This window comes from Pavona decussata, unplaced genomic scaffold (assembly GCF_977016875.1).
Source record: "Pavona decussata unplaced genomic scaffold, jaPavDecu1.1 SCAFFOLD_403, whole genome shotgun sequence".
Classification (NCBI taxonomy): domain Eukaryota; kingdom Metazoa; phylum Cnidaria; class Anthozoa; order Scleractinia; family Agariciidae; genus Pavona; species Pavona decussata.
In genome coordinates this window covers 209,521-233,750 of record NW_028145772.1, presented here as the reverse complement: position 1 = coordinate 233,750, position 24,230 = coordinate 209,521, and the positions used below count along the sequence as shown (strand labels likewise).

At 39.0% G+C, this 24,230-nt stretch overlaps 2 protein-coding genes across 3 annotated transcripts; one reads left to right on the top strand and one right to left on the bottom strand.

The window, feature by feature from the left end:
• Positions 1–709: 709 nt before the first annotated feature.
• Positions 710–10,942, bottom strand: LOC146451071 (uncharacterized). 2 transcript variants are annotated; one of them, XM_085099606.1, is made up of 8 exons: positions 9,932–10,942; positions 7,990–8,219; positions 6,218–6,368; positions 4,944–5,023; positions 3,988–4,238; positions 2,825–2,859; positions 2,190–2,374; positions 710–1,407 (listed from the first exon to the last, which is right to left on the bottom strand). In XM_085099606.1, the coding sequence occupies exons 1-8, from the start codon at positions 10,227–10,229 to the stop codon at positions 919–921; spliced, it is 1,719 nt and encodes a 572-aa protein (XP_084955732.1). In that variant the 5' UTR covers positions 10,230–10,942; the 3' UTR covers positions 710–918. The 2 variants fall into 2 exon arrangements, with proteins under 2 accessions (XP_084955732.1, XP_084955734.1); XM_085099608.1 differs by having other exon boundaries at positions 710–1,403; positions 2,189–2,374; positions 9,932–10,941.
• Positions 10,943–13,015: 2,073 nt separating this feature from the next.
• On the top strand, positions 13,016–23,252 carry LOC146451070 (uncharacterized). Its single transcript, XM_085099626.1, has 7 exons — positions 13,016–13,586; positions 17,185–17,307; positions 18,495–18,827; positions 19,731–19,780; positions 20,324–20,451; positions 21,204–21,244; positions 21,529–23,252. Exons 1-7 carry the CDS (start codon positions 13,520–13,522, stop codon positions 22,086–22,088), a joined length of 1,302 nt encoding a protein of 433 aa, XP_084955752.1. The 5' UTR covers positions 13,016–13,519; the 3' UTR covers positions 22,089–23,252.
• Positions 23,253–24,230: the final 978 nt, after the last annotated feature.

Here is a 24,230-nt window from a genome sequence, read left to right as displayed (position 1 = left end):
TTTCAGTAAACCAAAAATGTTATCTTATTCTGAATCATTGATTTCAGTAGTTGAAAACTTTTTTGTTTATGACATTTACTTCTTTTCCTTAATAAATTATGTTTTCGCTTTTAACTTACATCCCAGGCATTTCTACGTATGATTAAAATAATTTCCCTTGCATTTTGGCATTGACTGTATCTAAATCTTTGCCTTAAGTATAATAATACTACACAGTTTTATGTTCTCCTGAATGTCGCTCTGGCAAAAAGCACCACTGACTATGGTCCTGGATTTCAGGTAGACACTGCCACAGTATATTATTGGACTGTACAAATTTACACAAACTACGTACTTCCTAAAGATTATTTCAGTTTTAATAAACACTTAAACTTTGAACACACTTGCAAATGTTTTCAATACATGCATATTTGTCATTATTAAAAACTGCATCATTGTATAATGCAATTCGAGGGATTTGATTGGCTTAGCGGCCATGGTATATGAGCAATTATACCATGGCCGAGAAATGGCGACCATTAAATTGCCTTCTGGTCGTTCTTGCACAGCGAAATCAGTAAGATCTAGCAATATTTCTCGGTTGTTTTTAATAAAACAATTATTCCACTTGCGCTTGTTGGATAAGAGATGATTATAGCCAACTCGGCGCCACGCGCCTCGTTGGCTATCTATCATCTCATATCCAACGCGCGCTCGTGGAATAATTGTTAATTATATGCAAATAACAATAATTTATCACTATTAATACAATGGTGCTGTGGTCTTTAGTAATGAGTGACAAATCTACAAATTTAATCCATTTGCATAAATTTAAACACCTTTGTATGAATTTACATATATTAATATTTAGAATTATGTTCATATAAATTGCATAACATTGTTGCCATTAGGCAAATTTATGAACCCATTCTAACTCTTTTATGCTGTTGAATTCGCATTTATCAATGCATTCTCTCTTTCAGAACCACTATCTGGTAAAACTTCAACATAATCTGGCTTGCAATCATCAAGTTCATTTTCCACTGGTGTCCCATCAGGGGACCCTTCTGATGGGCCTCTCATAGAGGTCACTCCAGGTGAACTAGGGCCCTCTACAGTTGCATAAAAAGGTGATGAGGGTCCATTGTCATCATTGTCATAATTTTTATTTCCAACATAGCCTGAATCAGTGTCGGTGTGCAAATCTAGATTGTCTAGACTTGAACGGCTAGCTGTTAAGCAGATGATGTCCTCTGGTTTTGCATAGTCATAGACTTTGTCCTTGGGTTTGTCTTGCGGTGGAGGACTTTGCGCTTCACTGTATATTGGTGAATCTTCTATAGAAGGCGCTTCTGTTGTTGTTACTGCTACTGCTGCTGCTGTTGGGGCTCTTTCTTCTACTGGAACTAAATATCCTGAGTGATCTAAAAACAACAGAAGCAAACTTGCTATTGCTATATTCTGTATTCTGCATTTTATATGCCACATATTCTACCTGAAAATGTCATCTGGTAAAGCTGTTCACTCAACACAGGCATGAATACTCTTTACTGGGTGAAAGCAATAGGATGGCTGCGGTTGTAATCAAAGACTACAGCTGGCTATGCTCTGGAATAAGAACCAAAAAAGGTGATCAATTATCCATCAGAGTTTCTGGAATTTTGGTTCTTCTTCTAGAACATTCTGCAGTAAGCCCAATCTAGTACCCAGAGTCCTCGGGCTCTTTGGCCAGCGGATGGTCACCAGGAGAGACTCTGGGGTACTGGAATTTTATTACCGCAGGATTTCTGCCGTAAAACAAGGTAAGCTGTTCCGAATTGAAGCAGCCAATCAAAAAATCTACATTTTTACGAATTCTCCAGAGTCTCTCCTGGCGCCCACCCACTGACCAAAAAGCCTGAGGACTCTAGGTATGAGATTGCAGTAAGCCACCTTAACTCATGACAAGGTAGTTTTACTAATAAAATTTATAACTAACATTGAACTGTAATTTCTGACAACCAATCACAGCAATGCAATCAAGCTGGTTTCCTAGTAACTACATGTAGTATTAAACCAAAGGTAAAGACTTCCTGTGGTGAGGGCATGGATAGTTCCTATGCTACACATAGACTCAGAACTCAGTAGTCAAATTGTATTTTTACTAACACATTGTACAGGATACTGTCTTTAATGAACACATCTCACTGTCAGACTCGGTTACCTTTACCTTCGCCTGGCTTCATAAGCCTCTGATACTCTGACCTGGTCCTCTCTGGTCCAGGTTTTAAGAAAGCATATCCTTTTCGACATGGGCTCCCTACCCTGGCATACCCCGCTGGATCCACCCCAGGGCCACCCACTGAGGAGGTAAAAGTGATGACTGAATCATCCTCATTGTTGTACAGTGGATTGCCTGTCGAAAGAAGAAAAAGTTAGGATCAAATGTACAAAAAAATATCACTTAATATAGACTACAAAATTACAAACCAGAAACCCACTTCTCAAATGTCCCAATAATTCATCAGGCCTGAATCTATGTTGTGTGCACAATGTTTCATAGAGATTCAAGACATTGATTGATTCTTAAGGACATATATATGTACTTGGCAAGTCACATTACTAAGAAATTACCACTTATCAGAGGATAATTCTGTTATCAAGAAATCTTGGGTCGCAGGCCAAAAACCTCAAACCAGTTTTTTCCAAGTTAGTTCCCCATGCCCCTATTAATGTTGTTCACCAGCAACATAACTGTCTGAATGGGGCAATCAATATTGAATGGGTAAACAGGGAGTTTCAAGGAAATGTGGCTGAATTTGTACATCACCAAGTGACCACTTAATGATGGAATATAGTTTCTTACCTAAATGTGGTCTCTTCCTGCGTCTCCTCCGATGCCTAACGAGAAATCAGACAGACAAATTAAACTATGTTTAAACTTCGACTCCTTCCAATAAAATCATTGTGTTGCACTTTTAGAACTCAACTAAGTCACAGTAATACCTTTGCAGGCATGGGTCCAGAACGGCTTCCACCATTTGAAGAAATTAATGGTCAGATTTTTCACAATTAACAGATACATGTAGTTTTAGTCAAGAATAAAACAATTAGACAATGTCTGCCAGAGTGACTTTAAAATTGCACTTTCAGGACGATTTTAAAAAAATTAAAAATTTACCAGGGAGCATGAGGGGGGAGGGACCCCTAAAACATTGCATCTTTTGGAGCTTGCATCTTGGAACCATGCCTGTTTGATTAATCACTAATACTTGTTCTAAATGTTTGTCTTCTAACTTTTCCTCTTCTATTGAAATGGCTTCACAAGATACTGAATCAATGCTTGAGGCATAAAACGACACAGCAAGAAAATTGTTAAATATGGAGCTTCACCTACAGGGAAAGTGTAGAGAGCAAAAGGTAGCCCTCTCTTCTCTGACTAAAAAATGAGGAGTGAGGCTACCTCATTTTCCTCTTCCTAGTTCAAGTATACCCCAGTAATTAAGACAAAATTAATTTCAATGGACAAAGAAAAGATGCTTGTTATTTGTCAGATGTTTACATTCAGTGGTTGATTGACAACTGAAGATGAAAATTTTAAACTGCTCAAAGATGACACCACTTTTATGACAACCCTTTAATCCCTATCGGTGGTCAACCAATGTCTAATTTTTCCTGATAAGATCACTCCTTGATGATTGACAAATGTTTAGGTCAGGAGGATCAAGAGAACAATAATCATAGATTTGATTCTCCCAACAAATGTCAAAAGAACTTGATATATAGAGAACTACAACAGTGAAGAGAGCAGAATATGAGAATAATTATGTATGAACAAGCTATTAGCTCTTAGGCATATTAACATGTAAATATAAATGATGATGATGATGATGAAGATGATGATCACGATGATGATAATAATTATGATGCATACATTTGATACTGCAGCTAAAGGGTTAAACCGGAACTTCTAATGTTTTAGAAAGTGGAAGATCACCTTTGTAAGGAGAATAGCCATTTTAATCTTACCTTCGCTTCATTTTGCAGCATATCCAGACAATAGCGGTAATGGCAAGGGTAGCAATCACTGCGCCACCAGCAATGACGGCAATAAGCCAAATGGGAAGTGCAACTTTTTCCCCGCCATATGCCTCTTCCTTGCCATTGTCGACAACTGATGGATTAGTTGGAGTTGTGATGGGTTCTACTGGTATTGTAACAGTATCACTTAATGGCTTGTGTCTTGTTTCTTTGGACTGTCCAGTTTTACTTGGTTTAACCTGTTTTTATAATTAAAAGTAAAGTGATTAAACTTTCAATGAAGAAAGTTAAGCATATTAGTTCAAAAACTCTTAACAATGCATACAAGCCTATTGACCTATCAAATGGTCGATAAAACATCATGTGAAGTGGTTTTAAAACCCAATAAAACCTCCTCCTTATTAGTATGTGGTGTTTAATATTTTTCCCGTGTGCTAAAGCATCATTGTTATGAACTCTCTTGACACACGCTTTTCCATAAATCTTTTTGAAGCTGTTCAAAAAGCTCGCAGCACATGTTTCATTGGGTCTAGAACCACTCTGTTGCACCTCATGGTTTTATAAAATCCAATAAAACACTGCTGCACGTGTTTTAAACATTACTTAATGATTTGTCAAGCAATTATCTTGAAATTTCCCAGTTGTTACTTTCTCTTCTTATTAATAATACATGTACCATCTCTTCCTTCTCCCTACTGTACATACACTGTACATTAGATTTTCAACCCTCTCCTCTCCAAAAAGGTCTGATCCCTATAGAGTGTATTCATGGTGGCCATATTGGAGAAGCAAAACAATAATCAAGAATGATTTTCCTTTGGGAAATGAATTTTATTTTTATGCGAACATCTTTTATTGTTTGGTTCCTCCAACGTGGCCGCCATGAAAAATGTTAGCTCTATCACCAAAAAATCCTAAGCTTAATATGATTTAAAAATACATACCGTGCTGGTTGAAACTGTGCTGGTAATTACTGTGCTGACAGCACTTGTTGGTGATGTGGGTGATGGTAATCCAACTGGACCTGTCAATCAGAACAATACAGAAATATTTCTTTAGTAAAAATTTTCATTTTTAATTATCTTTCATAGCTTATTTTTTTTGCCATTTACGTACAAATATTTATTATACACAAGTGCAACTGTTACATGCAAGTAGAAAACTTGTATATTTGCAAAAAAGTAGTGATAGCACTTGAAAAGAAAAGGCGACAAATGAAAATCTTTAATGAGGAAAACACTGATGGCAAAAACTGAGACCCATCAGGGTGGCTCAGTGACATTTTGACCCTTACTTTAAGACCGAAACTAAAGAAGAAGGAATTGCCTTTGCACTGAAACACATGAAAGGCTATTTAAGTGCTTGAACTCTCCTTTATTGACCTTGCTTTTTCCTTGAATTTCCAACAGTGATATCAAGTAATGTTGAAGTGACACAAGACACTGCCCTTATTGGCCTTAAACAGTGTTATTATTATTATTATTACGGAAACACGACCACATAACCCCTATCCTGATGGATCTGCACTGGCTCCCTGTTAATGAACGCATTCAATTCAAGATTCTTCTTTTGACATTTAAATCTCTAAACGGCCTTGCCCCTGTCTACATTGATGAAATGATCCAACGTTATGTACCAAATAGAAAGCTTTGTTCGTCTTCTGCATTTCTTTTAAAACAAAACAAATGGAACCTTAAGTCTTATGGTTTTAGAGCTTTTACAGTAGCTGCTCCCTTTTTATGGAACTCCTTACCTTTAGAAGTCAAGTCTTCGCCCAGTTTAAATATTTTTAAATCTAAACTGAAAACACACCTTTTTAAATGCACTTTTACTCTAAATTAGTTTACTTAATCTTTTGTTTTTATATTTCTAAGTCATACTGTAATACAATGGATGTAAAGCGCTTAGAACGCATGCGGATAAGCGCTATACAAGTGTTATTATTATTAAACAAGTAATAGTTAAATAATAATGATTACAATGGTAGTCTAATGTATGTGCAGTTTCAGAAAATATCCATACTCCCCACACAGAAGGTTTTTTGTTTTGCATCCCCATCTCACCAGGAAATTCCAGTTTTGCTTCATACTTTGCTTATAAAATTTTGGCTTCTAAAAGCCCCCTCCCCCTAAGAATTTCCGATGGCCTTCCATGGCCTTCCATGGTGGGTATGGATTTTTTAGGAACTGTACATAATTTTAAAGAGAGTTTTACTTACAAGGTAAAGTGACAGAGCCTTTGACCTTAAACACAATGCACAAGTTTCCTGGTGGTCTTTTGCGATCATCTGGTTTAGTATCACTTCCACATTCTATTTTCACTTTCACAATTTTTCCAAAGAGTGCAGGCACTGGCTGTCCACTTTTCCACTGAATAAGCAAAAGAAAACAAAATTATAGAGCTTTTAATTATAACGTTTGTAATATAAAAAAAAATAACTATAAACATCAACATAATTGTTTACCAATATTGGTCACCTGTTTCTCAAACTTCTGGGCTCAATAAACTGTATTTTTGTGAAGTCTGTTTTCTGCTAGCTGACTGGTGTAATTTATAGACAAGTGCAATTTGCTCTAATTATGCTCATTTCACATAACAATTTTTAGCCTTTTTACAAACTGCTTTTTATCATTAATTATGTAACCTTGATAATGGCGCAAGATGCACCGAAACGTCGGTTCCTATCACTCATATTTCTCGTTTCATGTATTTCTAAATCATTTCTTTTAAGAATTTTTACAAAGATATTAAAATTTAGATCCACTTCAAAATCAATATTGAAATTATTTTGAATCTCTGTTGGGAAAATTGTACCCATAAAAAAATAGTTTTGGGCCCGAGTAAGTCACTATCAATGGCATTTGAGAAATGGTCCCTTTGACATGTAGTAACTGGCCAACTCTACATTTTTTTCATAGGCAGCACAAAGGAAAGTATTGAAATCTACATTGTATGATAGAAAGGGGTTAATTATTTTAGTCAAAACCAGTAAATTGTATTTCCCTTCCACAATCAACTTGAGAACATTAATCATTCTGACTAATATTCATTTGGAAAAATTATGAGATGGACTAAGACTTAATGGCATGCTGTGGAATATGAAAACACTTTTTAAACTATCATAGAATCATATACATGTACCGTCGGTTGCATCTAAGCGTGGACACGAGACAAAAAACATGTTCTAATAAGTATAGGGTGCCAGACATGACGTGTTTTGTCCCCAAAGTGAAACATTTGAAGTTTGACAGCAGTTAAAAAAACTGTGGCGCGTTCAGATCAGCCCGTTCCACTCATAAGCTTATTTCATTTTCTCAACTTGCAGACATATTTCTTGCTCAGCAACAGCACACTTGCCTCTAGAAAGTATTCTTAACATCTAAAAATGCTTGCAAAGAATATTTTGTTGAGCAAAAACAAATCAAGCCAACAACAGCCTAGTCCAAACTTCGAATGTTTGGCGCCAAAACTTGTCATGTTTGCACCCAACTAGAACATGTTTCTCCCTCCTGTGTACACGCAATAAAGATGCAACCGACGGTATTTTAAATAAAATAAACTAAAATAAAAAAATAAATAAATAATTCCTATGTTGTGGTTCAAGTTTATCCTTGGTTTAAATTTTACCTTTCTGTTGTTCTTGGTTATGGTAAAGAATAACAATGGAAAATAATATTTAAACCAAGGATAAAATTGAACCCTAACATCAATGTATTAAGCGCAGAGCACTAATTGGCGACACTTTGCAGACCAACTTCGAATTAATTGGTTTAAGTCTTACTTAGTTTTTGAGGAGAGGGGAGAACCAGAGAATCCAGACAAAAACCCCTTGCAGCAAGGATGAGAACCAACAACAAACCCAACCCACATATGACGCAGAGTCCTGGAATACAACCCAGGCCACATTGGTGTGAGACGAGTGCCCTCACCACATCGCCATCCCTGCTCCCTCCACTGGGAAGAAAAAGAGAAAGTAATGCTTTTGCATACCTCTAGGAAATGAGCATGTTTGCCTGGTTTTCTGTTTTCATGGCGAATGTAGAATGCTGGCGCAGAAGATTGAAGTTGTTTCCACGGTTGTGTGACTCTTTCTGTCACGTAATACGTTTCCTTAGCTTCACAGCTCTCTGATACAATATTGTTTAGTTTTATTGAACTTGAGTTATTGAAAACTCTTAGGGAGTGTGTGTCTTTTTCTCTCAGGAATAGTAAATTACATCCTGAAAATAAATAAAATACAGGTAAATTAAAAATTTCATAAAAATAATTTATTAAATAATGTAAATACAAGTGTTTTAGAAGAATTTAACAGCAAGGCCATGAGTATCAATTCATGACAATCGGCATGAATTGACCATGATGTGTGTCTGCATTATGCATCTATCAAAGAAAGTTTACAAGGGGATTCTGGTGTGGGGCATTGTGCAGTTCAGAAAAAAATCCATACCCACCCCATGGAAGATCATCAAAAATTCCTGGGAGGGGGGGAAGGTAACTCCGGTGGTAATTTTTATCATGTGACTGCGTTATTTCGCATGGAAATAACTGTAAACACATCAACCGTGGAATAAACCCTATGGGTCAACGCTAGATTCAATATCGACAATATGGGTACAATCCACCAGCATTTTCAATGAATTTTGGTCATCAGTCATTTTGCTACGACTAATAATTTGTAGAATGTGATTACTGAAGTACATGCGAGTGGGATTTTTAAGGCCATAAAGTTGATGAGAAAGAGAAAAAACATTTACATTCGTGCACATGTGCTGAAATGTGAACCCCTCCCTTTAACTTAAGGATGTTCTACAAGCTTGTGAATGCATGTATCTCTGGCCAGTGCTGCCAGATTATGAGGATTTCAAGTAAGGTGCAGGGCACCTTAGGCCTCAGGTTGCCGCAAAATCGTCTGTTGTTGTTCTTGGTAGTATGAAAAACAGGCCATAATTATTCATAACTTACAGGAATTATAGCACACAGGCAAGGTAGGGGGAGAGGAGTGGGGATTAACAGCAAACTGAATCCAAGAAACTTTTAACAACTACTGACAAGGAGTAGGAATAATATAAATTGGTTAAACTGCAAGATACTAGGCCTCTTTTAACCACGTCTCAAACTCTGAGCTAGTGCTGGCTGTATAGTTGTTAATGAGCCAAACAAACCACCTAACACTTAATTTCTTATTTATTACCTCTGCTGATGAGCCATATCATTGTGCAAGTTAAACAATTGAAGGGGTGTGTGGAATAAGGCCCTAAGTGATTTTTGATGTAAGGTCAAATTCTCCATTTGTTTCACAAGCGAATAAAAGGCAATTTGGAAGGAGAATTAACAATAAATTTATCAAAAGTCACTCAGGGCTTTTTTCCAGGCACCCCTTCAATTAAGCCACCAAAGGGATTGCCCCTCGCATGGGTCTCGTTGTCCCGTTTTGCGCAATCCCCTTTGGACCATTCATTTTGTTTCTCGTATTTCTGTTTTGTTCTTTGTATTTAGCTTGATGTGTCCAATTTAAAGCTGATTTATAAAATAAAACACATTATTCCTCATTCTTTAAATTCACTGCTGAGACAAATGAGCCATTAATTAACTACAAGTAAGTTACTTGTAGTTGGTTAATGGCTCATTTGTCTCAGAAGTGAATTTAAAGAATGAGGAATAATGTGTAACTTCATTTTATAATTTACCTGGCTCAAGACTTCATCCACTGCCAACCCTAGCCAGCCACAAAAATATTATATTAAACTTACATAGTGTAGAGTAGACCTAAAACTTCAGACCACAATAATAATTTTCCATCCTTTCTTACACTGCTGCGCCAAATTAAACAAGCCACATAGTGCATACAAGTTCAAAAAGTAGCGATTCATTCTGCAGTTGCAATAATTATTGAAGAACATATTGACTGGTACGAAAGTGGAAGTTTACCTACCGTCTCGATTCTGCCTGTTTACAATACAAGCGTGTTTATCCTCTCTGTACGTCGACTTTGATGATGAACACTGGCATGTACAACCTCTTGTCGAGTATTTCCACACACTGCCATCTATCTTTTGGCAAGGATTAGCTCCAGCGTTGCAAATTCCATAATGACTGTAATCGACGAAAAGAATACTATCTCCAACCCTCCAGCGAGTAACTGAACAAGTCAGTCGCTTGGCCGATGATAAATTTAACAGCAGGAAAACAAAGGCTAGCGGAAACACTGTTCTGCTGAGTTTAGGATTCATGTAGGAACAACAAATGGCGTAAACTAATCCTCGTATCAACGGAATTCAGAAAAAAAACAATCGAACATTCACATTCCTTCTACTGGTTTCGATCGATTATAACATCTCTGTATAGAGTCTTTTGGCTTGGTAGTTCGTAGTTTACAAAAGGCAAACTCACACCCAAGTTTCAGCGCATACTCCACTGCCACAAATCTTTCCAGGAACTCTCAAAGCAAATTCTTTTTAACCTTCGCCGGAAGTGGCGTTTCCCTGGTGTTTCTCTAGTCTGGGCCGATGGATTGGCTCGCATCCCAAGTGATGAAAGTCTTCTGAGAAAATTGATCTTACTGGCTGTCCAAAGTGGCTTTATAACTTCTTCTCGTGTTTTCAAGTTAAAATCCACTGCATTTAGCCTTGAACAACATTTACGTGCTTGGTATGAAGACCTCTGTTCAGCTGTTGATTGTTTGCATAATTATTCCATGTTGATGTCTATCCGGAATATAATTTGTTAATTTCAGGTTGAATCAGTTGCTATTTTTAGAAAGCTAAATATTCGCCAACGATCCAAAACCCTGATAGCGAAGACTTCTTCGAGAATCCAATATTAATCTTCTGTGTGAAAAGAATCACGTTTTGTCTGGCTTACAGTGGAAAAAAACGGTATCAAGAGTTATATATAGAATCAACACAGTGACGCTCTGTCCGCCATTTTGGTGTAGAAGAGCGCCAAATAGACTGGAACGAGTAACAAAAATAGCAAAAAACCGACGCAAAAACCGCCAAAGTAGAGGTCACGCACGGTCACGCAGGCAGTCACGTACAATTTTTTTTAAGGGAGCAGGGGTGGGTTTTGATTGAACGAAGACGAACTTGGATATTGGTGATAACTTTTGTGGCAATTTGAAATTCTATGATTCGGTGAAAGTGCTGAAACCCTTCGAAAATACGAAAGAAACTAAATTCTTGTTTCATAACCGCATCCGGATGATAGGAGCGACCAAGGAACACTCTAGGTCTCGGGGAAAGCATTATCTTTTTCCGTGTTCTTTTTTCGTTTGTTCCTTATTTATAGCTCAAAAACGCATAGTCAAAATCCGTTTTCAAATGGAGATTCTTTCTTCAATACGATCTAAAATTGCCAGATCCCGCGGGAATATGTACGAGATCCCGTACCGCGTTACCCCTAATCAGGGGCTAAAATCTAAAATGACTTCCGTCAACGGTAACCGTGTGCTAGAGCTGGTACCTTTTTAGGGTATTGAGTCAAATTATTTTGTACCTCTTAGGGGTACAATAATAGTTCTTACCATGCCCACAAAACAGAATTCTGGGATCTTTTAGGGGTTCTTTTCAAAATTTCCGACGATCACACCCGTCACTTTATATGGGAGTCCCCTCCCCCCCCCCCCCGGGGGTGAGTGCTTGTCAAATTACTACTAGACTAGCAGGAGCCTAGCTAGAGTCATTTACAAATGACATGGTGTCTTCCTAAAAGGCAAAATTGCACTGGCATGATCGGTTAAACATGTCAAAAATTATTTTTCTTTGGTACAAATATACGTTGACCACACAAAATTATCGTGACCTTAGAGGAGTGACGTTTGTTCGATCAAATAAATCAAAAATTTTAAAAATGAAATTATTATAGAACTATTGCCGTGCAAGGTATGTTATCAACAGAAAATGGAATGACTGATGTAAGCCGATAAATCATCATTATCATCATCATCATCATCATCATTATCATCATCATCGTCATCGTCATGGCTGATTTAGCAACAGACGGAACCTCTTTGACTTCTTTTGAGGACGCGAGAGCGCGTGGAATAGTCTGGACGCGAGTCTATTTCGACTATATGGGAGTCATATGGGCATTCTTGATGCGTGCGGCGTTGTCGACTGACACTCCCGTTCTGTTGCAAAATCAGTCTTTTTTCACTGATCACTGATTACTTATCAGTCCCACGCTCACGTTCTTTGGCTCGTTACGTCAAAGAAGGACTGCGTAGGAGGCTACCGATGTGGAGAATAAAGCGGAAAATGGGCAAACCTTACAAGTTTCTAACGTGTAAAATGCGCGCTAAATTCGTGGGACTCATTTCCTCAAGGTCAAGTCCGCAGCTTCATTCAGCGCACTTTTTTGACTAATCAGTGACTAGCAAACAGTTCAATATCCGCCATTCACTAAAATGAGTCAGTGGGTTATTAGAGTACAGAAAATAATGTAAAATTTAATACCAAAATTTGCTGTACATTCACAACCTCGGCTTGAAGTTAGTCATGCTCAAATCCTGTTTAACATTTTCAATCTTGTTGTTTTAGTTTGGTTATGATAATTATTATAGAAAATTCGATTTGTTATGCTAATTAAGCACTTTGATTACTAAAGATCAAGTTGCAAAAAATCGAAATTTGTTCAGCTGGAATTGTAAAAATATTTTGGGGCCCTGTATTCTGTAGTTGCTCCAAAAATATTACTCAATCGCCTACGATGCTGTTTTCAAAAATTCAAGCAGATTTAACGTACGCGTAACCCTTTTAACATATATTAAAGTTGAACCTCTACTTCTGATAGTTCTGTATTTATATGGTCACGTAGCTCTGACCTATTATTCCGTTGTTTGTTAATCGATTCGCTTTTGTTTTACAGCCAATCCTGTGAGCCGATTTTCTAAGAGTGCGTGGTGCAAATTTTAATACTGCGGTTGCTCTATTTTCTATTTTCAAGTGTGACAATCGACTGATCGTGCATGTCACGTATATCGTACTTCAGTTTTTCAACACTTGTTAGCGAGTAATATGAAACGTCAAACCACGGAAAGACTGAAAGAGCTTGATGGGCAGGGATAGCTAACAAAACATATCTGACTATTTCGATTTCAGCTTGTTCAAAGCCGGGCGCTGCATGCTGTTTCTGATTTATCGCATGCATGTACTGAACGCATGCTAGCTAGATTAATTCTGCTCGACTAACGGGCATTTTTCGGTGCTTACAAGAGCATCCCGGAAGGAAGGTTACAGAACAAAGATCTGCTCAGAGGAATCACGAAGAGGTTTTGCCTTTCGTCAGATCCTGTGATGTTACATACGAGCAACGATTTTGGCGCCCGCGTCGATGACCAACGTCTATCGTACTAGACGCCGTTCGTTTGGGCATTTGTGACCAAGACAGTTCGAGTTATTTGAACGTTTGGACAGACAACGAATTGAAAAAGCTGATCAAGTGACAGCGATCCACTGTCCTTAAAAGACGAATATTTATAATATTGAGCATAACTGATTGCCGAACGGATATAATTTCCAAGATGTCTACTATCGCATCATGGATCCTAATTTATCTTGCCATACCATATCAAGGGAACATCTTTGCAGGTAAGTTTGAGGATTTAACAAGTTAAATTTATACGTGAAGGAAGCTTTGTCGAAGCGATTTGCGGTCACCCAGTCAATATGGTGATGGTGTCTCCACAGGCGTCCCAAGCTCACGTTTAGAGAAAGCGAAAAATTAATTATCTATTTATTCACATATGCGTCACGGCTGTGTGAGTTGGAACGTGACCTTTCATCTTAGGCGGTGTTAGGTTACATGAGAACCGTTGAGAATTTGAGCGCTTTATCAGACGTTGTATGGGGGGAATTAAATATCGTTCATTTAGAATTTAGAACGCTAAATACTTTAAAATTAAGGGGAGAACAGTGGTGGCATAAAAAGCCCAAAAACAGCGAAAATAAGAAAAAAGCCAACGGACACACAAGAGGTGAGGTTGTTTTAATCATCTTACGTAAAAAATGAGGATATTTTAAAGTATTTAGCGTTCTAAATGAACGATATTTTATTCCCCATACAACGTCTGATAAAGCGCTCAAATTCTCAACGGTTCTCATGTAACCTAACACCGCGTAAGATGAAAGACTCACACAGCATATGAATAAATAGATAATTAATTTTTCGCTTTCTCTAAACGTGAGCTTGGGACGCCTGTGGTGTCTCAAATATTTAAAGTTCGAAACGGAAGGATGGGAGTCCCTTTCTCCCCTCCCCCCTCATCAGTCCCCTTAGGAAGTCTTGATTCTCGGTCGACTGTCTTTTAAATGGATAGGGAGGCAAGTCTCTAAAAGAAACTGTGGTTCTGCGTCGTTAGGGGGGGGGGGGGGGTACAAACGAATGCTGGGTGTATCAACAAAAGGTAATGGCCACCGTAAAAGAGATTGGAGTGCTGACGTTTCGAGCATTAGCCCTTGGTCAGATTGGGGAGGGGGTGAGGGGGGGGGGGAAGGGGGGTAGGAATTCCAACCTCTTGTTCCCGGCTCGGAGAAGCCAGGCTGTGTTCGACAAATGATCGAAAATATAAATTATCTTAGCCACATTGTCGGCCTTTCTTCATTTGTAATTTCAATTATTTCCAGATTAGATCCTACACGATCACGAACCTTTGCTTCGCGCTCGGGGGTTGATCCTTTCCAGATTCTACAAAGTTGATTAGAAATATAACCGTTCTCGGCCTTTTGCATGGTCTGAACTCTGAGGTGAGGTATACAGATATTGAAGATTTTGATCTGAGATATGGTGTAGAGTCTGTCGAGTTTTGCTGTCCCCGTCTGAAAAGGAGATGGAGTAAAGGCGGCTGAATAGTGTAGCTAGCCTGGCATAGCATCCCGTTTTCTCCATGTTCTGCACAGTAGTTGAAACAAGAGCAGATCGGGACAAAAATGAAGGGAGAGCCTGGAGGAGGGCCATCCTCATTGGCTCAGAACAGTAGCCTGTGCAGCAATGACTGATCCTACAGACTCGTGAAGCGTGATGTTGAAAAGGATTGCTTCCCATTGGGGGGGGGGGGGGGGGGCTTACCAAGGGGTATGGTGTTTGAGCCGTTTTGGTCTGACATAGGGTACAGATTTCAACCATTTTGCGATAAAGGTCTGAAGACGGTTATGGATTTTACAGAATGGGTATGGTATGGATTCTAGAAACCCGATCTGAAAATGGGTGTGAATGTGTATGAGCAAGCGCTCTCCCCCCAATCCCGAGAGAACTTGCTCCCAGGCAATTTTCAATTTTAGAGACCAGGTCTGAAAAAAGGGTACTGGAAAATTACTGACATATTTTGGTCTGAAATAGGGTCAGGGTTTGGAGAACCGAGCCACACACCCGCATCTAAAGTTCCGAGGGGTACCCTCACTCCTCCCCTCCCCCTCCCCGTAGGATTGCTCCTTCTCTTTCGATCGCGCTTGCTTGCTTGGAAAGGAAATGGTATAAACGCATAACTATAGATTGGACCGAAATTCCTAGACATACCCCCCGTGAGATGAAAGGACGTATAGTGTCCGGCAAATAACGCCGATCTTTTCATGTGGTAGACGAGGATGTATTTGTAACTCTATGAAGCATACTGCTCTCCACACAATTATTTTATTTCCTCACGCTGTGTAAGGAGAAATTACGGTGATAGACATTCCATGAAAACTAAAAGGCAGCATTATTATTTCCACACAGCCCCATACGTTAATTATGTATACATTTTGTGACTCAAACTCTATTCACGCTCGCCGGCGCCGTTTTTGGAAGAAGGTTGGTATGACAGTGGTGCATGTATAATTAATTTATGGGGCTGTCAGAAATCTTTCCAGTTCAAAAGGTAATTTGACCACCATAATTATAAAGTGATTCTAGAGCTAGAATTTCCTTACACTAGCCCGGAAAATGACCTTAACTCAAATGATGAAACCAAATATTCGTTTCCACTCCTCAACCAACGCAGCACCACAGTTTGTCAAGAAACCAACCTCCTTTTCTTGTATAAAGAAAGCCGCAATGCAGCTCACATTGCGGGAAGGGTTCTCGTGTTTGCTGTAACTCGCGAGAAGCTATAATGGCCATAGATAGCTTTCGTTACAGCAACAACAACGACAACAACAACATTAAACTGAAACGTACACCTGTTCTCGAATTCGCCATATGTTATAGAAGAACATCAAAAACTTACCAAGCAAGAGGCGATGTTATGAAATCCATGACGTTTAATAAGAGCTGCGATTCAACTGAAAATAAATACGACACATTGGCAATCGTTCAACGAAAACCCAAACAAAAATATAAATGAAATTTGCAACTTGAAGAATACGGAAGGACGAAATATCGAAATAAGGTACTTACAAACTGTTGTGATATACCACGTAATGAACCACAAGGCTGAACAACACTACAGCAAACTGTAGCAACGGAGAAAACAACCAGCACCGATAAAAGCCTTCCAAAGCCAACTTCAAACGAACTGATCTAATTTATGTATAAAATGTTAAAAAACGCCTATATTAATATTCTACGCACCAACATTGATTAATCACTTGTTCGTTATAAATAATATACATTCCAGCGCGCGTGTGTGCGCAGAAAGTAATTCTAGTTGGTACAGAAGCATTTTAGAAACCGCGGGGTTTTTTTTGTGGAGCTGTGTAATTTGACTGGGGGGGGGGGGAGGGGGGCGGGACGGGACTTGAACGGCCTCGGGACGTGAGAACGGAACGAGAAGTTTCCATTTACAAACAAAAAAGAATTCATGCGAACAGGTCCTAAGAAAACTTTACGAAGACAAAGAGACAGTGCTAAAAGACCGTCCTCCAATTAACCAGATAAACTAACAGACTAACAAAAAAACTTCGATGGCCTTTTCCGTCTTGTCTTTTTACGTTTAAAGACGGTTAACCTCCAAATAGAGGATCTAAAGAAACGCGTTAACCAACTGACTCCCCAGTTCTCTCTGTTATTCTAAAATCGTACAACGCGCGGGTTGATGGGAAGGAAGAAACAAAACAGGGAGAGAGCCGGCGGCTTTCCTCTTTTGTCCATCCCACGAACCCTTGCACACCGTTGTCATACACATCTTCTCTTGGGGCAAGTACGCGTTACCCACGCGCCTCCACGAATTCGGTTTTAATAAAAGACGACGACGTGCGTCTTTTTATCTTTCAGAGGCTTGTACTGACAAAAATAATTACTGTTCTTACTGGGCCAAACAAGGAGAATGTACGAAGAATCCTCTTTATATGCTTCATCAGTGTCCTATCAGCTGTAACGTGTGCTTTGGAGGAGTTGGTAAGTCATACTTCTGTTGTCTGTAATAATAAAATAGAATTACTTTATTTAAGTGTCAATGTATTTAGCGTAGAGCAATAATTGGGGACACTTTCCAGATCGAATTAGAATTTAGAAGTATCGGTTTTCGAGGAGAGGGGAAAACCGGAGTACCAGGAGAAAAACCTCTCGGAGCTAAGACAAGAACCAACAACAAACTCAACCCACATATGACGCCGAGTCCGGGAATCGAACCCGAGCCACATTGGTGGGAGGCGAGTGCTGTCACCACTGTGCCATCCCTGTGTGTGGTTAAATAAAAATAATACGTAATGACTTCGGGCCTCTAAATCTGTTTATAAGTGGTTTATTTTACGTAGATAAATAGTTTTCTAGTCTGGGATGCAACCCTTCTTGTTACCATCAGCAGCAGGCAATGTTTAGATATGACTGTTGGCAAAATTGAAAATGGCTTAGAACGAGGTTTTGTTAAACACCGTCTAAACTGTAATTTAATAACTGACTGACGGCTAGTAGCATGGCTCTTGTTAAATCTGCTTCATCTAAAACAGCTTTTCCCGTATACGGACTACCATTTAGCTATTAATATAATAGTTCCCTGTCCACCTAAAGATCCCACAATCCCTCACTCGCGTTCTAGCATTCTGAAAGCGTTTGCTTCAAGTGCACCTAACCCCCAAATTTTTTTTCGCTTAAATAAATCTTTGCACCTGTTCGAAACGCATTGAGCCTTTTTGCGCCTTTTTTCAACCAAATCTTGACTTTTTATAGGCTGTAAAAGTTAATCTAGCCATCGTCTGTCCCATGACCGAGCTAGCAAGGGGCATGGGTCTATTCCTTACATGACGTCACAAACTGCTTTGCATGCATTTTCACAAAGACTTAAAACATACAAATCAGTTTGTGACGTCAAGTAAGGAATAGACCCATACCCCTTACTAGCTCGGTCATGGGACAGATGATGGCTAGATTTCGTAACTTTTACAGCCTATAAAAAGTCAAGATTTGGTTGAAAAAGGCGCTAAGTAGCGCAATATGTTTCAAACAGGTGCAAAGATTTATTTAAAAGAAAAAAAAATTGGGGGTTCGGTGCACTTTCAGTATAATTAATGGACGAAAAAACAACGCCAGCAGCCCAAACCCAAGCCTAAAGGCGTTTAGTTTGATCATTCTTCATTCTTCCTTAGTTTGTACAAACGTGTACAACGACCAATATTGTGCTCTCCACGTCGGAAACTGTTGGAGGCCGGCTTACGTCCACGACCTGGTGAAGAATTGCAAGAAGACTTGTGTATGCGGCTGCTGTTCGGCAATACCAGCAACGACGATAGCTACTACAAAACCAGCAACAACAAAAATACCAACAACAACAACAACAACAGCGGCAACAACCCCAACAACAGTAAGGTCAACGAATGCCAGTACCACGAGTCAGACGACGACGGAGGAGACTGGAGATAAAAAAACAACTGCGCATGCGGTTACGAAATTTAGTACCCAGACTTCCTCTAAGTCAAAAGGTATTTTGAGTTTTTTTCTCGGCAGGTTTTAATGTTTAATTTATTTGCTTATACACTCAATTTTTCTACGGAATAGTAACTAGGTAACTGTAACATTAACTGGCACAACAGCTAAATTTGATTTTGAGGCTTGATTGGCAATCCGCAATACAAAATTTAAAATGAAAGGTCAAGTTTGCAAAGATTGCCTTAATAAAGAAAAGGCCTTAGGAAGTGAACGATTAAAAAATACAAAATATTAGCAATGACAATAGACTGAGATGCGCTAGATTGATTGATAGTAGTTATCTCTAATCCATATTTTAAAAGTCCTTAGATCCTATAGGAAAGCGTAAACAAAAATAAATGAAATCATTTCGTGTATTTAAGTGTCAATGTATTTAGCGCAGAGCACTAATTGGGGGCACTTTCCAGTTCCGAAAATTCTGAAAATTTCAGTAAACGAAATTCTGTCCTGCACGTTACTGTTAGCTTTTCGAAAGTCGCAACAGGGCTTATTTCGTGCACTAAATGGTATCTTTTTTCTCCCTTCGAACTAAAAAGAAAAGAGATTGGACATTTCACAAAAAATCAAGTTGTTCATCTAAATAAGTTCGAGCGGCGTTTCGCGGTTCGTTGTCATCGCTTGGCGGCTTAATTTTGTTTGAGAAAAAGAGGAAATAAACCTCTGAAACCAGGGTAGGATTTCTAAGGCGATTGAGGCCTTCCTAAGACGGACATGTTCCACCAAAACCCATCGTTAGGCAGCACCCCTGTTTTTTTCTACAGCGAATTGGGACATATGCTTTCTTGTCCTCTCTTGCATTGATATATCTACCAAATAAAGTGTCATGTTCAGGGAATCAAACAGCTTGTTCATAAACTAAAATTGCATCCTTTTTTTGTCTTTTATTCGCCAAACAGGCCCTAGCTCTTCACCAACTACAGGAGAATACGTACACTACAGCGAAGAGGTAAGCTTGCGTTTCTTAAGTTCAGAAGTATTCATTGTTGGACCTCCCAGCACTATTCCGTATTGAGCATGCGCACTTTGTTTAATGGTAAAAATAAACATTATGCGCATGCTAAATACAAAAACGTTGTCCACTGTGTTTTGAGTAAACGGTATACGGGAGGAAGGTTTTTCGTGATCATGCATTTTGCTGTTTATATAGTAGGCTATGATTGTTTTGTGGAAATAGGTCACACACTGGTGTATTGGGTAGACTGATCTTGCCCAATTAAACAGCAAGTAGACATCACGTTAGCACCCTAAAAATATTTCATTTCTTTTCTATCAAATTACACGAGTGCTGCTTGCTCGTTTCCAGAGGCTGCGATCCTTTTGGTCAGCACCAAGGATTTATTGCCTGTTCCACTGGACAAGTGTAATGAAGGCTCTACGGACAAGATTGGCTACTTGGCTAGCATACTAGATAGACATCCTACTTTGGACCTAGATCTTTAAGAGGATCTCTAAACTTCTGTTATGAATTGTATTTTTCTCCAAATTGCAGGACCCAGCTGGAAGGATAGACAAGAAAGGGTTTAATCCAATACTGCTGGCAGCCATTATTGCTGGTGTTGTGGTTGTCATTGGCGTCTTGGGGCTTTCAGTGTTTTGTCTTTGGAGAAAAAGGCGAGCGTGAGTGTTTTGATTTTGTTTTTTGTTTCTGAAGAGCAGTTGTCAATCGAGTGAGTGTGCTTAAACCAAAACTAACGTCATAATTACTCAGACCAATCGCAATTGCAACAGACGCAGACGGCGTAATCAACCAATCAGAACTCGAAGCAAATACATGTAACAGGTGCCAAGCGCGGGAAACACGTGCGCATGCGAGCGAATCGCGATTGGTTTTTGGAGTTGCTTCTTATTGTTTGAGGAAGTTGCGCAAATTTAACCAACCAATCACAGAGCACAGGAAAGCAAACCCCTAAAAATATTTTTGAAATTCAACTGAAAACTTAGCACGATTGAGGTTTTTCTGTTGACCTTCGTTTCATATGTTGTTGTGTTTCTTCTTTCATTCACTATCTCGTTCATTCGTTCTTTCCTTGTTAACACCGTTCATTCCATAGTTCATCCTTCTGTCTCTGTGTTTGTTCCTTCCTTTCTTCCTTCCTCATTTATTCATTGATTCATTGATTCATTGATTCATTGATTCATTCATTGATTCATTGATTTATTCATTCATTCCTTCATTGATTCATTCCTTCCTTCCTTCCTTCCTTCCTTCCTTCCTTCCTTCCTTCCTTCCTTCCTTCCTTCCTTCCTTCCTTCCTTCCTTCCTTCCTTCCTTCCTTCCTTCCTTCCTTCTTTTTTTTTTCTTCATCTCTTCTTCCTTTTCATTAGACCAGCATTTACTAATGAAAACTTGTTCCATTTTGTCCCTTCAGAGCAAGCTCAAACGCGGGAGGAAAGTCGCGTCCATCCGAAGGTATGCCTTGTCTACGCTTCCAAGTTTTCAATCTAAGTTTATATTGATTTCGAGAGAAACAATTTCCCAAAATTAACCAATAAGACAATTTCCTTTCTGGTTACCACTGCGTTTCCCCATGTATGAACACTGGGAAACTCTTTAGTAGCACATTACATGACGAGCGCAAGATTTGAATATGCAAGAGAAAGATTAAAACTTAGACTTGAATGCATAGCAAGAGATAGTCTACTGATAAGTTCAGAAAGATTTAAAAATTGTAATTTATTCTTTCTTTTTTCCAGAATCTCCTGAAGCCCCCGTTGCGGATTCACCCGAGACACCCTTATACTACGTGTTAGAAAAAGCAAACTTCCCCTCCCCGAACAAAAATCAAGCTTTGTCGCCTGAATACGAGCGACCTTCCGAGGGTTTGCTATCTGATTCCGACTATGATGATGCTGTGGATCAAGGAGCATGCGCAGTGGGTAACTCACCTTCAAAAGCGCTGGATAACGAACCACAGTTATATGAAGATGTTGATGGATATGATACTAAAAACATCTTGTATGAACCCTCGAACGGTGACGCCCCAAATAACGGCGGTGATTATTGTTACATGTATAGTGTTGCTAATGAGGATCTTACGCGAGTTAATAAAAACAGACCACAGGAACATCCTGAGACACAGAATGTCTATCAACCATTGGAGAGCTCAAATGCTGGGTACCGGGCTCCTGAGAAGGAGACACGTGGTGACGGCGGTTATGAGGTAATGAGAGACATTGATCCGGCTGCTTACGTACCCTTGAAGAAACCAGCACAAGAACAAACATTTTATTATCCGTTAAAAAAAGAGAAATAAGCCGCCTCGATGAGCTTATACAGGCGTATAAAGAACGCTGTCACATACCGTTGTATGGTTGCGGTAATAGTCTTCCGACAAACGAGTCGGACGTCGATTCGTGGTTCGATCTTGGTATCTGTTGTTGTGCTGTTATCTTAAGAGTTAGACATGTTTCTACTTCATTCAATGGAAAACACCAGACGAAATGTGAGGGAAAGTTGGGGGTAAGCTTGGCATGAATTATCCTCCTATCCGGGGAGGGGGACAGGTCTTGTTATCTCATGGTACTCGTTCAGGAACTCTCTGTGATGTCTGGCTGTCTACATAGGTTGTAGTCCAAATACGAAAATGGTAAAAGAATTAACACTGACCCAATAATGTCTGACCACGTTTAAGGACGGTGCCAACTTTTGTACTGCGCATTCATACTGCGCATCACGAGATACTCGGGTTTCCTATGGGTGGTGCCTACTAATACGGGGATATGTTTGCGCGGTTTAAAACCATGCGGCGAAAGCAGAATATAGCTCTTGGTATCCAAAAAGAAAATTTGGGGTAACCATGCATTTTACAGAGATAACAAAGTTTCAATTTGGGAAAATTGAAACATTTTACCACTCTTTAGAATTATTGTTGTCCCCCCCCAAAAAAGCGTGGTTGCCCCCAATTTTCTTTTTGGATTCCAATAGCCCTTGCCAAGATCTGCTTTTTCCGCATAGTCATAAACTGCGCAACAATTATTCTTTACTAGTAGGAACTGTCCTTAATATTTCTTAACCATTTTAGTAGTTTTTTGAATAGATTGATGTTGTATATAAGTTGTAAAGAGTAAAGTACGTTGGAGTATAGTGTGAATATGTTATTCACCGGACGGGAGGACCGTATAGGAATAAACTATGCCCAAGATTGTAGGATTTTCAGGATGCCGCCCGCTCGCGAACAGAGAAATAAATAAAATATTGTATTTGTCATGAATTTAAGAAACTAATAATGCTACGGAAATGACGGAAATTTGATTAATATATTGCCTATCAATTTAACTTGACGCTGTCACGAGAGTCGATTGATATTAATTCCCTTATATTTTGACGTTATTACGTTGCTGGACTGATTATCAAAGTTAACTATTATTATAATGTCCTCGAAATGTCAAAGTTGTTACATAAAATTGTTACTTCTCGACGTGGTTGGTACTCTTAGAGGGTTCATTATTTTGCTGTGTCTATAACTATCAGAATATGAGGCTTCTGCTCTGTATTTCCCCATGACAAAGTCCTCAACTGTATAATATTAGTCCTGACCAAATAGCTCTACAGCGGTTACCAATAACACGCGATCTACGGTATTCAATAGAGTCGGATAAAGTTGCGTTTTGGTGGACGTCAATCAAACAAAAGCCGTTGAAATTATTTTGAATTCTGACAAGATTCCAAGGTAACCCGGCAAGAAACTAAGATTTTACCTCGCTAAGAGAAGGTAAACTTCATTTAAATTGATTCTCGAGCCAGATCAAGCGCAAATAAAAGGTTTTTTTGAATTAAAAATTTAAATTTTTAATGCACGTGATAATTTATTCACTTGCACGCATCGCTGATTTATTATCAGGTGTAGCGGTTTCAAATGTTTCATAAAAAAATACGGCTTTGTCTAAACAATGCCCATTTTTTAGATGATCTGGCTTGGAAATCAACTTTCATAAAATTTACCGTCCGTCAGTGGATAAAACTGTCAATTTCTTGGTTCTGTTGCCTTGAAATGGTCTCAGAATTCAAAATAATTTCAACGACTTTTCTGATTGACGTCCACCAAAACGCAACTTTATCGGAGTCTTTTGAAGGCGATAGGTCGCGTGTTATTGGTAACCGCTGTAATACAAAAGCGAAGAGAGCGATTATTCTCTTTTAGATAAGAGTAAAGTTTCTTTTCCCAGCGACCTATGCCTTAAGAAATTAAAGAAACGAGAGGAGCAAAAAGCCAAGCGGACATCAAGCTAAAACACTATACAACTTCAAGGTTGAAACCTTCAAATCTTAACTTTTCTCGATTCCATCTAATTTATTGAACCCGGGTCTTCTTTTCAATAGAAACCCGTGAAAAAAAAATTTATAGGGCCTCAATACTCGGTCGTAACACAACTAAGGAGAAAGTGCTGCCTTTGCT